Below are 13,263 nucleotides of genomic sequence, written 5' to 3'. Positions count from 1 at the left end.
CTTCAGATGCACCAGAAGAGAGCATCAGATCTCATTATGGATGGTTGTGAGCCACCATGTGGTTGCTGGGAATTGAACTCAGGACCTTCAGAAGAGCAGTCGGTGCTCTTAACCACTGAGCCATCTCTCCAGCCCTATGCAGACTCTTGAGCCTCTGCTGCTAACCACATTTCTTCTTCCTTCCCTGTGCCCTAGAACACCCTCCCTGACCCAGGCCCTGGCAACTCTCACACGTTGTAGCCTAATGCTCTATTGGGCAAGTCTCCACCCAGCCTGAGGCTGCCTGACAGGTATGAATCTCCTGAGCGCCCAGCATGTTTGGGAGATGCTGAAAGAGAAGAAGCAGCAGTTTTGTGGAGCCGTGGGCCATAAAAGTTATTCTCCAAGTCCTCTTCATTCCAGTCCTAAAGAAGGCTCATTGGCCTTCTCTCATTGCCAGTGACAGCTTCTCCCTCCTTGGGCCTTCTAGCAATCCAGAAGCTGTAAGAAAACTCAGGAGAAAATCAAGTGTTGGCACACACTGGTAATCCCAGCACTGGGAGGCAGGCAGGTGGATTGCCGCAGCTTCGAGCCCCTCACCTCAACCATTCCTTACCACCTTATGATTCTGTCTGCTAAAAGAAAAGAAAAGAAAGAAAGAAAGAAAGAAAGAAAGAAAGAAAGAAAGAAAGAAAGAAAGAAAGAAAGAAAGAAAGAAAGGAAGGAAGGAAGGAAGGAAGAAAGAAAGGGACTCCTGGTGCTGACAGCGGCTGAAAACTGCTGAGTGCAGTCAACCCTCCCACTCCAGCAAGGAATCTGAGCCATGAAATGACCTGAGGTCATAACAGGAGTCAATACCAGGGATGAAGCTACCCCCAAAAACCAAGGTGCCAGCCACTTCTAGACCTTGATCCTCTCAGATCTGGGCATCCTACCCCCTGGCAGGAGCCAGTGCTAGAGACTCAGAATCATCTCTTAGAATTCGTTCTCCTTGGCACTCAGGGCCCAGGAGTTCTGGGAAAGTGCAAGACAGTGACTGTGTGAGCTCACTGCCTGGTTGTATATCCTTAGGTGAGTGTCCTACCTCTCAGCCCATTTCCCACAAAGCACAGGACTCTGTTCTTTGTAAAGGATAGGACCTGGCCCCCAGCTGGTGCTCAGCAAATGGGAACACTCTCCCTCCCTACCCTTCCACGAAATCAATACCTGCTCCATTGATGGATGATGGAGACAGTGATGGATTACAGCAGATCAGGGAGTTGGCCTGTTCTTATACAGCTCTGGAAACTCAAAGCCAGGGAGAAACATGGGTCAGGGGATGAGCTCAGAAGACTAGGCAGGGTTCCCAAGAAGCTAACATGGAGTTGAGGAAGTTGCAGAAGGTGGAGTCAAGGGCATAGATGTGGGAGTTAGAGGATGGTGTGTGGAAAGCCATAGCATACCTCCAGTAGGGAGGCTAGACCTGGGAGCCAGAGACAGCTGTTTGCTTAGAAAAGTGTCTTAGTCACTAAAGCCTGCTGTGGGGAAAGTCCGTTCTCTGTCATGTCCTGGGAATCCGGATGGACACAGAAAGGCCACTGAGTAACACTCAGAGTGGCCACCTGTCCTCTCTGGACTCTCTCCTCTGCCTCCTACACACACACTCACTCACACACACACACACACACACACACACACACACACACACACACACACATGCACACACCCTAGGAAGAACTCTCTCTGTGTCTCCCTCTCTCACTATCAATGCACATGACCCTCCACGAGGTACTGACCTTCAGAGATAGCCTCTGGGACCTCTGTAGATGCTTCTGTAATCCAGCTTCCATCCCAACAGGAACTACAGTTCTCTTATCTTCCCCACAGCCTTGGATGGGGTAATATCGACCATGAATTGGAAAAGATGATGACAGGGACCCTCTCCTGCGGATTTCCATTCACAGAGGGAAAGGGAGCTTGGCAATCTCCCACAGGAGAAGGGGAGCGTGGGTTCATAGGTGGCGCTCAACTGGAGGATCGGATTTCCCAGAACAGACCCAATTTTAGATATTCCGAGTGCTGATAAGGGCAACCTGAATTTAAGTTCCGTTTCAGCTAAGATCAAAGCCTTAAAAGACCCCAGAAGCCACTTTCCGTTGTGTAATTTGAATTCTTGACTTGAGTCCCATCCCTGGGCCTCTGATGGAGTACTGCAGTTTACCAGTCAGGAGAGGCAATGCCATATATGGGGTAGGGGATATACGGGCTTCAGCTTATAGGGAGAAGATAGCTATATCTAGCCCTGGCACTTGCAACCATAGTGGGGCCCGAGGTCTAGAAACCTTCAGTTCTCAGTAGGTCAGGGCATGACCCATGCAGGAGCACTGTGCACTCCCAGCACCAGCAGCAGTGGGAGATTCAGGTCAGACCTCAGAATGCATCCCAGCTGGGCAGGAGGGGAAAGGGTCGCTAGAGGTTGGGGGTACAGGCTCGCTGCCAAACGTAGCTTGGGGACCTCGGATCCTACCCACCCTCTCGGTCCATAGCCCTCCCTCCAGCCCTCCCGCTCTGGCGCTCAGCAGATCAATGCTGCCTTTGCTGACAGCTGAGAATCGAGCTTGCAGCCCGCCCTCTCCCCCGCCCCTCCGGCTAGCTGTGTCCCCCGAGATCCTCCCCGAGGAGTGGAGAAGAGTTTGGCTGCGGAAGCGCTTCACCCTGGGGCAGGGCCTGCGGAGGGAGCGTCTGGTTTGGCCACCGCTTTAGGCCGGGGAAGAGGGAAGGAGGGCCAGCAAACTCGAATCATCACCTAGTACAGGGTCAGGAGGGCGAAGGAAAGGGGCCAGCCAGCTAACAGCTGGAGACAGAGGTCAGGCACCGAGAACTTTTTGCTGGAGAGGGGTGCTCCTAGAGAAAGTCCGGGTGGGGTGCTAAAGGCCTTTGGGAGTGCTCTGTCCGTTCCTCTAATACTGGCTCGACGTTTGCTTCCGTACTTCTATCTGCCCTAAACAAGCTTTCCTGGGCTAGAGTGGGTGAAGGGGGTGGCGGGTGTGAATCCGACGGAGCGGAGATGGAGTGGGGAGATGAAGGCAGGTTCGCAATCAGGGAGGAAGCATCCCGTCTGCTCAGGGTGATCAACTGGGGGCCTCCTCCTTCATCAACAAGGCGGGAGGTGAGACGCATCTGGGCACAACTGTGAGCTACGCTGCTCCACACATCTCGATAGCTGTAGGGCACCGGGCCCTTCAAGTAACAGCAGGAGGAACGGAAGCTGCTTTCCCAACTTCACTGCGCGCTCAGAGCATTTTAAACACCCTGCACTAGAAACCGAGGGCACGACCTGACGGGCACACCTCCTCGCTTACATCACCCATCGCGCTGTACTGCCTGCTGTGCACACCCTTCTTCACTCTCATCCATCTATCTATCCACCCACCCATCCATCCATCCATCCATCCATCCATCCATCCATCCATCCATCCATCCATCCATCCATCTATCCACCCACTCACACTGAACCCACGCAGACCCACAGCTGGCTAGCCAACTCGCACAAGTAGGCACTTCTCTGGACACAAACACCTCCACTCTACGATATAAGTGTCCCTCGAGCGACCGCGGTCACAACTCCACACTCCACGCCCCACTTTCCACAACCACTCACCAGGCGTCCCAACCTCCCTTCCCAGAGCCGGCCACCAGGGCCACACCACTCGTACACGCCCGGGCTCGGGGCCCGGCGCGCTGCCCGCGCCACACGCTCGGGGCTGGGACACACCGACTGGGCGGACCGTGCGCCCTGCCCCGCCGCGTCCGACGAGGGTCCCCCTCCCGGTGCTCTCCTCTCTCGCTCCCTCCCGATTTGGGAAGGCGGCCGCGGGGCGGGCGGGGGAGGGGCGGGGCGGGGCGGGGGAGGGTGACATGTGAGCGGCGCGCCGGCGGCAGGTGGAAAGGCGAGCGGCATGGAGCGCGTAATAAGAGAGTTGGAGTCGGAAAGAGCCGCCCCAGTCGCCGGGGAAGCGGGCGGTCAGTACGGGCTCCCGCGGCCCCGAGGCTCCGAGCGACCGCCTCCGGACCCCGCGCGGACCCAGCCTGGTCCCTAGCCCCCGCCGCCTGCGTGCGCGCCCAGGGTCGCCTCGCCGGCCCGGGGTTCAAGCCATGCGACTCTGAGACGCCCGAGCGCGCCCCCGCCCCGCAACGCCCCGGCCCCTCGCCCGGCGCCGCCCATGGCCGAGGCCCCCCCGCGCCGCCTCGGCCTGGGCCCCCCGCCCGGGGACGCCCCCCGCGCGGAGTTGGTGGCGCTCACGGCCGTGCAGAGTGAACAGGGCGAGGCGGGCGGGGGCGGCTCTCCGCGTCGCCTTGGCCTTCTGGGCAGCCCCCTGCCGCCGGGCGCGCCCCTCCCTGGGCCGGGCTCCGGCTCGGGCTCCGCCTGCGGCCAGCGCTCCTCCGCCGCGCAGAAGCGCTACCGCCGCCTGCAGAACTGGGTCTACAACGTGCTGGAGCGGCCCCGCGGGTGGGCCTTCGTCTACCACGTCTTCATGTGAGTTGGGGACCCCGCACCCCTTGGAGTGCCCCGGCTCTGACCCCGCGTGAGCCAGACTCTTTGGGGACCGCCACCCCGCGCTGGCTCCACTTCTCTATCCTCCTGCTCCGGGGCAGACCCTCAGTTCTCCTCTCGGACCTGTGCCCCCTTTTCTGTCTCCCAGCCTGACCTAACCCCTGATCTCCCAGCCTTGACCCCTGTTGCCCTGGCGTCTAACCTCTTCTGCCTGCTCTCCTTACTTTCATCCTGATCACAGAGCCCCACTGCTCTGACCCGTCATTGAGCTTCTTGTTCTTCTCTGCTTTACCAAGTCCAAAGCCACTAAAGTGGGACTCTCCTTATCTTTTGTTCATCTCACCCTCCCTGTGTCCCAGACACAGAGGACCCTAGCCCCTACATTATTTTTCTCCTCTCAGGCTCTGTAGCTATGTTGTGCTCCCACCTGATTCCCTTGGAGATTTCTCTCTTCAGAGACAGGCTGTACCCAGGTCAGGGCTGGCCTTTGATTGTCTAGGTGTCTAGGGTCCCTGTGGCCCTGACAAGGCTGTGTACTGTTTCCAACTTTATCCGTGTCTTCTTTAGTCTTGCTCTGCACCCTCAACTTCGAAGTACCCAAGGCAGCAAGCTGCCCTGCCTGCCCTGCCCTGTCCTGCCTTGCCCTGAAGGCTGGGCCCAGCTCTCCTGCCTTGCTGGCCAGCTGTACTAGGCCTGGCTCTGGGCATGGGGAAAAAGAAAGAAGAGAGGGGTATGTTTGGAAACAATGCCGCTGTGAGGCCCCTCCTCCCCTCAGCAGGCTCCTACAACTTTCAAAACACTGACCCCTCTTGGATGTAGAGAGTGAATTTTGGCAGCTCAGAAGGCAGTCTTGGGGGAAAGCCTGGTCGGACCAGGAACATGAGAGGCCCAGGCCATATCGGTTAATGGGCTGGGCCTGGTGCTGAGATGCTGAGAAGTGCCTGGGAGAGACAATGAGCTGCTCTTACCACTGCATGCATCAGGGTCTCCGGGGCAGCCGGCTTTGTCCACTTGACAATCTGTCCCTATGCTAGATTTGAGTTTCCCTTTGTGTGTGAGTTAGCTTGTCTGTTAATCTCTCCACCTGTCTGTCCCACAGCCTTTCTGTTGGTCTGTCTGTCTCCGTGCTTTGTGGGCCTATCCTCTTATTTTGATGCCTGTGTGTCCATCTGTCTATCTCTCTGTTCACCTGCCTGACCACCCTTCTATCTGGCTTTCCCCACCGGTGTCTTTCCGCTTGTCCCCATATGTGTGCCCTCCTGCCTCTGCCCCATGAGTCCGGGGGTGGGGGATTGGGCACAGAATCTCAGGGCAGAGGGTGATGGAACCAGGAGGGACAGAGAAAGGGAACTTTCTGCAGATCCACTCAGAGCACTCGGAGTGGCAGCTGTGGTTTTGTGCAGGGACCCCAGGCTAAGACTCTGCAGGGTGTAGGGCCAGGCTTTGGATCCCAGTGAATAATCAGGGGCAGCCCACATCTCAGCGTGCCCAAAAAGACCTGGACGGATGTCTGTTGGATGTAGCTGTCAGTGGCATGATATAGTTCAGTGCTGGCGGACTAGGGGCTCCAGTGTCCACTGAACTTTAATGCGCCAGAAGAGCTAGAGGTGTATCTTACACACACACACACACACACACACACACACACGCACACACACACACACACAGAGAGAGAGAGAGAGAGAGAGAGAGAGAGAGAGAGAGAGAGAGAGAGAGTTGCAAGGCTCCTTATGTGCCCAGGGAGGCCAAGACGACACAGGTCACAGCTGCCCTTTCCACAGGCTCTTCCCTGGAGGTGACTTTTCCAAGGCATGTCAGGGCCTAGAGAAGTCAGTTGGCTCCTAACTTAGTTCCTTGGCCCCAGCCTGGGACCGTCAAGCGGAGACAAAGCAGCCTAACCTAGACCAACCACTACCGTAGCTTCTTTAGAGGGGGCCTCCCCTTCCTCCCAGGAGCTAAATCGGATGACACCTTTGCCCCACATCCGGCTCTCTCCAGATGCCAGGAATGCCCTGGCTAGGGGCAGCCGTGTCCTGAACACTTGTCTCCAGGAGCTCAGGATGGAAGTGTTAATTGGAGCCCAAGGGGAAGACACATGGTGGGACAGTGTCTGGATGTTTAGGGATCTCAGGGAACTGGCTGTGGATCTTGGAGGTCAAGGAGACCGAGAAGCCCCTTCCGATCGAGTGCCGTGTGGCACTGTGTTAGCTGAGAGCCTCTCTGTACATTAGATCTGTAGGTCACTGGAGTGGGTAGAAATCCCGTATTTTGGGACTTCTTCGTGGATGGGCTAATGGGTGGGAAAGAGCTAACTGGACAGCTGTGTGGGTGAGAGGACTAGGAATGGGTGCTAGCACTGGGGGTGGGGAAGGAGCCTACACAGAAGTGTCTCTTGTTCTCCGTGACTTCCAGATATGGACTTTCCCAGCCTCTCGAAGTAGGGTCTTGCATGTGCTTGCCAAGAAGTGCTTAGGGTAGCATTTCTAGCTTAGCCCCACCCCCACTCCCTTCGAGTGGGGTGGGATGCCCATGCGTGGGGCATCAGTTAAGAGCCTCAGTTAGGACCTGTTTCCAGAGTCCCAGGCCAAGGGTGGGGTCCCCACAGAAGAGCCTAGGAGAGAGGATTTGAGAAGGAAGATGGCTGTGATACCTCCCTCACCAGTCAGCTGGTCTCCCAGGTTCCACAGCTTCCAGGACTCCTAAGGGTGGAGAATTGAGCCTCTCCTGCTCCCGAAACCTGTTCTATCCTGTCTTCTTGTAAAGATCAGAATGAAGGGTCACTAGACCCTTCTGGGCTCTCTCTGTCTCTAGGCCCTTAGTCCTACCACTTTGCCCCTTCACCCCAGAGCCCCTGCCGCTGGCATGTATACCCCCTGCCCCCCAAGGCCTTGTTCTCAGCACTTTACCGAGTCCTCATTACTAAGTCCCTAGGGTCAGACGCACTCCTTGTGGTACCCCCTCAAACCACACCAGCACCTTTGGAGTCCCAAACGTGGGCGGGGCTGCAAGGGAGCATGCCCCTCCCCCATGTCCACCCTGCTTCCCTGGCCACTGCTGTGTCCTCACCACTCAACCCTTGTTCCCAGCCCCTCAGCAAACTTCTCTAAGTGAAGGTTTAAGGCTCTGTAAACATCCTCCCTCAGCCTTGTCCCTGGGGTCAGAAACTGTGGGAATGGGACGAGGAGGAGGGTAGCCACAGCTCTCAGGGCCTGTACGCTCCTAACCTTGGAGTCCCCCCACCCCGACCTCCTACCTCAAGCTTGTGAGACAGAGCATAGCCTGGCCTAGAAGTTATCCCAGCACGGGACACCCAGACCAGACCAGGTCAGTTCTCACATTCTGACTGCCCCATCCCGACTCTGAGAAAACTAAGGCTCTGGAGACCAAAGTCATGTGACAAATTGGTAGCAGAAGCAGAGGGCCAGACCTTCAGTCCAGACTCCCCGTCCAGAACCATTCTCTCTGCTCACTCAGGCCACCTGGTGTGGCCCTTGGAGTTCAAACTGAGATTTCTGATTCTGTGCAGGTGCACACCCTTCCCAGCCTGGTGAGGCAGGCCCTGCTATCCTCCCCAACTGACAGGTGAGGAGGGGGAAGCCCAGGGAAGGTCATGCAGTTCACAAGGAAAAGCCTCAACCCAGAGCCCTCTGTCATCCACTGACCTTAGCTGGGTCAGGCCCCAGACCCTCCAGAGCATCTGTGTCCCTAGCGCCCAGCACACCTACTGCCAGGGGGCACAGGTGATAAGATTTTATAGAATTGGGTGGAAACTGTTCTGCTGTTTCTGGGGCCAGTCAAGCTTGCGTTGCAGAGAATAGCCCTGTTGCGTGCTGTACTCACCACAGCCCTGGCACAGATGCCCACGGATGTCACACATGCACACGCGGCAACATCCGGGAGAAAGAACTGATGCTCCACTCTCTCACTAGCTTCATAGATGAGGTCATGTCAGACCAGGGGGGACTCCTCCCTTAGTGCAGTTTCTGCCTTTCCTTTCCCAGGGTTTCAGGCTACCTTATGAGCAGCCCGGGGACTCTGATGGGGGGGGTGGCTTGGGCTCCTCCCATAGGGCCCCCTGAGCCCCTTCGCCCAACCCTGCTGTGTGTGGCTGGGTCTATCAGGCATAGAAGGAGACATACTCTCCTCCAAGGTGACACTCAGCCTCCCAGACAGCTCTGCAGAAACCTGATGCTCCAACACCTTCACGATGTGGCTGGGAAGGACTTGGAGTGTGTGACCCGTGGCACTTTTGTGCTTCTGTTTTTCCTTTATAAGGAGTGGGAAAGTGAAGATGTCAATTCTTCAATGGCTTCTTTGCCCTTCCCCTTCCCCTGGCACCAGCTGCTCCCCCCTTCTGAGTCAGGGCACTGTCTGTCTGTCCCACTTCAGATCTTAGCACATCTCTCCTCCTCGAGGAGGAAGCCCTTCTGGATGTCCCTCTACAAACCCCACTGCTGAAGGAGCCCGTAGCCCCACAGCGTTGGAACCAGGCGTGCTTTAGGAGGCGATTATTCTTGGGCTGGAGGTAGCACTTGGAGTGGGTGATTAATTTTAAGTTCTCGGAGCCATCAGAGTCACTGAAGTGGCCCAGGAGCAGGGGAAGGAGGCTCTGGGGCCTGCCCCAAAGGAACCCCATGGGGAAGTCTCTCCACTCTGGTTCTCCACAGTGCTAGACCTTGACAGCCCTGCTGTGACAACTGAGGGGTGGGAGGGAGAGGGGATGTTTTCCATTTCCCCAGAGCTAGTTCCACAGGGACCTAAGAGTGTAGACTTGGCCTTGCAGATGGAGTTCGTCTCTGTAACTGCCCTTAGCTTCCATCAAAGTTGCGTAGTCTCTCTGAGCTGTCTAGTCTGAACAACAGGAATACAGCTATCTCCAGGTGGCCAGGGAGCGGCCAGTGCTTGGTCCTAAGTCATTGTCCTGATGGGAGGTCTGACAGGGTCCTGGGCTCAGCAGGGGAGTGTGTGTGTACTGAGGAAATAGTGGGGGTGGTATTGCCTATGTCACCTGTGTGTCTGCCAGGAGCCTGACACTGTATCTTTGGGGGCTTCTGTGGAGCATCCTCCAGGACCACTTGAACTTTTTTCTCTTTTAGAATGAATCTCCCTATTGTAGCCCAGGCTAGCCTCAAACTTCCAGACTCATGGTCTCCTGTCTCAGGTGGGGTCCATGCCTCCCTCCAAGCTTCTCCCTCATACCTTCTCATTTACTCCTCCCAGTCACGGTGTCAGGGGACAATCATCTTCACTTCACGCTGGGTAGGGGATGTCACACAGCTCGTGCCCGGAGTCACTAACCTGAGTCTCTGGGCTGCTTATGGATTTGTTTCTTCCGTTGTGTCACAAATGACATCAGCCAGCACAGCGCGCAAGCTTTGCCAGGCTTGGAGAACCAGAGCCTTGCCTGCAGGGAGCAGATGGGGGAGGGGCGTGTCTGCTGTGGGGAGACTGCCCAGTCTCTAAGAACACTGCTCTCTAAGTCCCCTGGGGCCCTGGTTCTGGCTCTGTGGGTGTGTGAGTGTGCCTGTCCCTGCACCAGTGTGCCATTGTGGGGTTGAGGTTTGGGTTTCATGGTTCATGTTGTTGTTGCCCCCTCCAGCCCCGCCCCACCCCACCTCTACTCCACCCCGCCCCCAGCTAGCTGACACAGAGAGGTAACCCAGTACCAGTGGTCTCTGGGACAAACCCGGGAAGATGCCCGTCCACACTCCACCCTGATCCTCGGCCTCAGTGTCCTCTTCTGCCATATGGGCCCAACAAGGAAGAGAACCCCACTTTCTCAGGATTGCGAACGCAAACCTATGCCTATGGTGAGAGGTGCTACTGACTCCAGAGTTGGAATGGGAGAGGGAGATTCCCCGTAGAACCTTCTGCTAGGCCCTTCAAAAGACAGCAGGACATTTAGAGAGCTACCCAGGAGGCTGCCAGTCCCACGGAGGCTCCCTGGGGCTGGGAGAAGGCATGCTCTGACCTCGGAGGCTTGATGGAACCCACCAGGACTCCAGGCAGACTGGGTGACTCTGTCCCCAAGGCAGGATCTGTGTACCCTGGAGCTTGGCACCTGGAGATGAGGAACAGGAGGGTGGGGGAAGCCCCAGGCGGCAGACTAATTGGGCTAAGAATCCGTGGGCAGCGCCCAAGGGAGGCAGGCAGAGAGAGCAGAGCAGTCACTCTTCCCTCACCCCTTCTCCACGGAGAACGGGAAGCAGTGGGTGGTGTGGGGTCTCCGGCCTAGAGGCTGCAGGGAAATCATGGGACTCTTCAGACTCTCATCCAGGCTGGTGGTCCAGGAGCAAGCTTGCTGGAGATGATAAAGTTCAGTTCTCACAGAAACCAAAGGGATGGAGGTCAGATAGCAAGAAGGACTGCCAAATAGCCAAGAGCTGGAGAGGGATTCTGTGGGATACTCTTTTCATAATGTGGGAAAGCCTGTCTGACAGAGCTGAACGTGGTTTACTCTGATCATACCCGTCAGGCAGAGGAATGGTGCCCTCCACAGCATGGAGGGCAGAGGGTAGATATTGCTTCCTCTGAGCCCAACATTGGAAAGGAGATAAATCAGGATCTGCTGGCTCTGGAGTGAGGGAAGGGCTCTCTGCTGTCTCCCTTACCCTTCCTTGCTTGCAACCCCTCCTTGGAGTGTCCAGGTCTCTGCCTTTGGGTTTATTTTTTGCTGGGCTTGGCTGTCTCTGGGGGTTGGGGAGAGAAGGAGGGCAAGAAAGAGTGGCTTTGTCAGCACAATCCAGGTGCTTCCGGCCCATCTGGGCCTGACTGCCACCCTCTGCAGGAGGGACAACCCTCACCCAGGTGCAGTCAGGATCCTGAGCCCCAGGGAGAATCCTCCTTCAGGGATGGGGTGGGTGGGACCCTGCACAGCTTCCCTGTCTAAGCCACCTTGCTGCAGCCAGTCAGAGCAGAGACCTCAGAGCTCCAGAGGCCTCAAAGCTTGGGTGGATGAGGAAACCAATTCAGGAGACAGGATCTGATGGCCCAGGACACAGCTCAACAGACAGATGTTGTTATGTCGTGGCCAGGGAAGGGCCAGCCCCTGAATACATTCAGCCATTTCCCCTGCCAGTCTCTGCTTAGAGGCCATGGAGTGGGAGAGGTGTGGTAGGGAGGGAAGGGGAACCCTTGGTCCAGCAGAAGGGAGTTAGGAAGGCTCACAGCCTGGGAACCGAATAAGGCTGAGTGAGCTTGTCTGCAACTCCTTCGGGATCTCTTTTATTTTTGGTGCGTGTGTGTGTGTGTGTGTGTGTGTGTGTGTGTGTGTGTGTGCGCGCGCGCGTGTGTGCGCGTGTGTATACAGGGTCTTTCTAACTGGCCTAGACTGACTCAACACTCCATATCCTCCTCCATCCTTAAGCACTGGCATCACTTCATCTGGGAGGCTTTTGTGGTGGTGCTAGAGATCTAACCAGGGCCTTGTGCATGCTCGGCAGGCAGGCACTCTGTCACAGAACTGTATCCCTCACCACACTCGCAGGCTCATGTACACACACACACACACACACACACACACACAGAGAGAGAGAGAGAGAGAGAGAGAGAGAGAGAGAGAGACTGCCAGGCATGGTGGCTGACACACCTTTGATTTTAGCACCCAGGAAGCATAAGCAGGCAGATCTTCGTGAGTTCAAGGCCAGCCTGGTCTACATTGTGAGTTCTAGGACAGCTACACAGTGAAACCCTGTCTAAAAACAAACAAATAAATGAATCCATAAACCCACAAAAAGAAGTTAAATGACTTGTCTAACATCAACACGGCTAACATTGGAAGAAGTATCATTGTAGAAGCAGCATTTGAACCCAGAACAAGACTCCTGGAACCGTATGCTAAGCTGTCTGCTGCTCTCTGCCTTATCAGGGGTCTGAGTTTACAGGGCCCTCCTACCTACCTACTTCCTGTCCCCCAGGATGCAGGAGATTGAAGTCAGGACTTTGTGCTGCTAGGCAGGCACTTTGCCACAACCCCCCTCCTTGGGTGGGGGTTGGGGGGGGGCTCAAGCTTTCTACCCTTTCTCTGTGCCTCTTCCTGTCCATAAATTCTGGGCTTTTTGTCTTGGCCCTTTTCCTCACAGTTTCATGGTGGGCTCACAATCCTGTGACATTATGTGATCTTTTTGAGGAACGTTTCCCTTTCAAGGTTTTATCTCTGAACTCCCATTAGTACCCAGATAGTAAACACCCCAGCACATCCCTCCAAACTGGTCCTCCTTCCTGGATCCAGTGGCTTTCCCACCTCCAAACCCCAGGAAGCTCTTCCTACAGACACCCTTTGTGCCCCCTCTTGGAAACAACCTACTATGCGCTGTTAAGTGCTTGGTGTGCTTTTTCTTAGTCTGGTCACGTACATCTCTGTCACACCCACTCCTATTGATCCTTCAAAGCCCTGTTTGAACATCGGCTCTTCCTGCCCACTCTACTTCAGCCTCTGCTGGAGATCCTGCAGTGTCCCAGAATTTTACCTTCTGCCCCATGTATTATTCTTGGTTCTTTCTCAATGTCCCGTCAGACCTGGTTAGGGAAGGGCGAGCCCTGTGCATGGCTCGCATTTGGGGAAGTTGCTGTCCAGGCATGCAAGAGTGGTGGTGGTGGACAGGCTTTAAGAGGAGGAGGGTTTTATTCGCTGGAGAGAAGTGGAGAAAGGACTCCTTAGACCTCCAAGGGCTGGAAGCTCTCTCTACCCATATCCTGAGTGCAGAGCTCTGATGGGCAAGAATAGCTAGGGTGAAGGTTTTGAGGCAGGC

General features: G+C 56.0%; 1 protein-coding gene across 1 annotated transcript in view; it reads left to right on the top strand.

Moving 5' to 3' along the window:
• The first annotated feature begins 3,873 nt into the window (after positions 1–3,873).
• The window catches only part of Kcnq4 (potassium voltage-gated channel subfamily Q member 4), a 50,903-nt gene continuing 41,513 nt past the window's right edge, over positions 3,874–13,263 (top strand). Inside the window, exon 1 of the mRNA XM_021199776.2 lies at positions 3,874–4,495. Coding sequence (XP_021055435.1) covers positions 4,182–4,495 — 314 coding nt within the window. The 5' untranslated portion in view covers positions 3,874–4,181. The remainder of the gene's footprint in view (positions 4,496–13,263) is intronic.

Source organism: Mus pahari, chromosome 6, assembly GCF_900095145.1.
Source record: "Mus pahari chromosome 6, PAHARI_EIJ_v1.1, whole genome shotgun sequence".
NCBI classification, from domain to species: Eukaryota; Metazoa; Chordata; class Mammalia; order Rodentia; family Muridae; genus Mus; species Mus pahari.
Note: the sequence above shows the minus strand (reverse complement) of the source record. Positions and strands in the feature narration are given on the sequence as shown.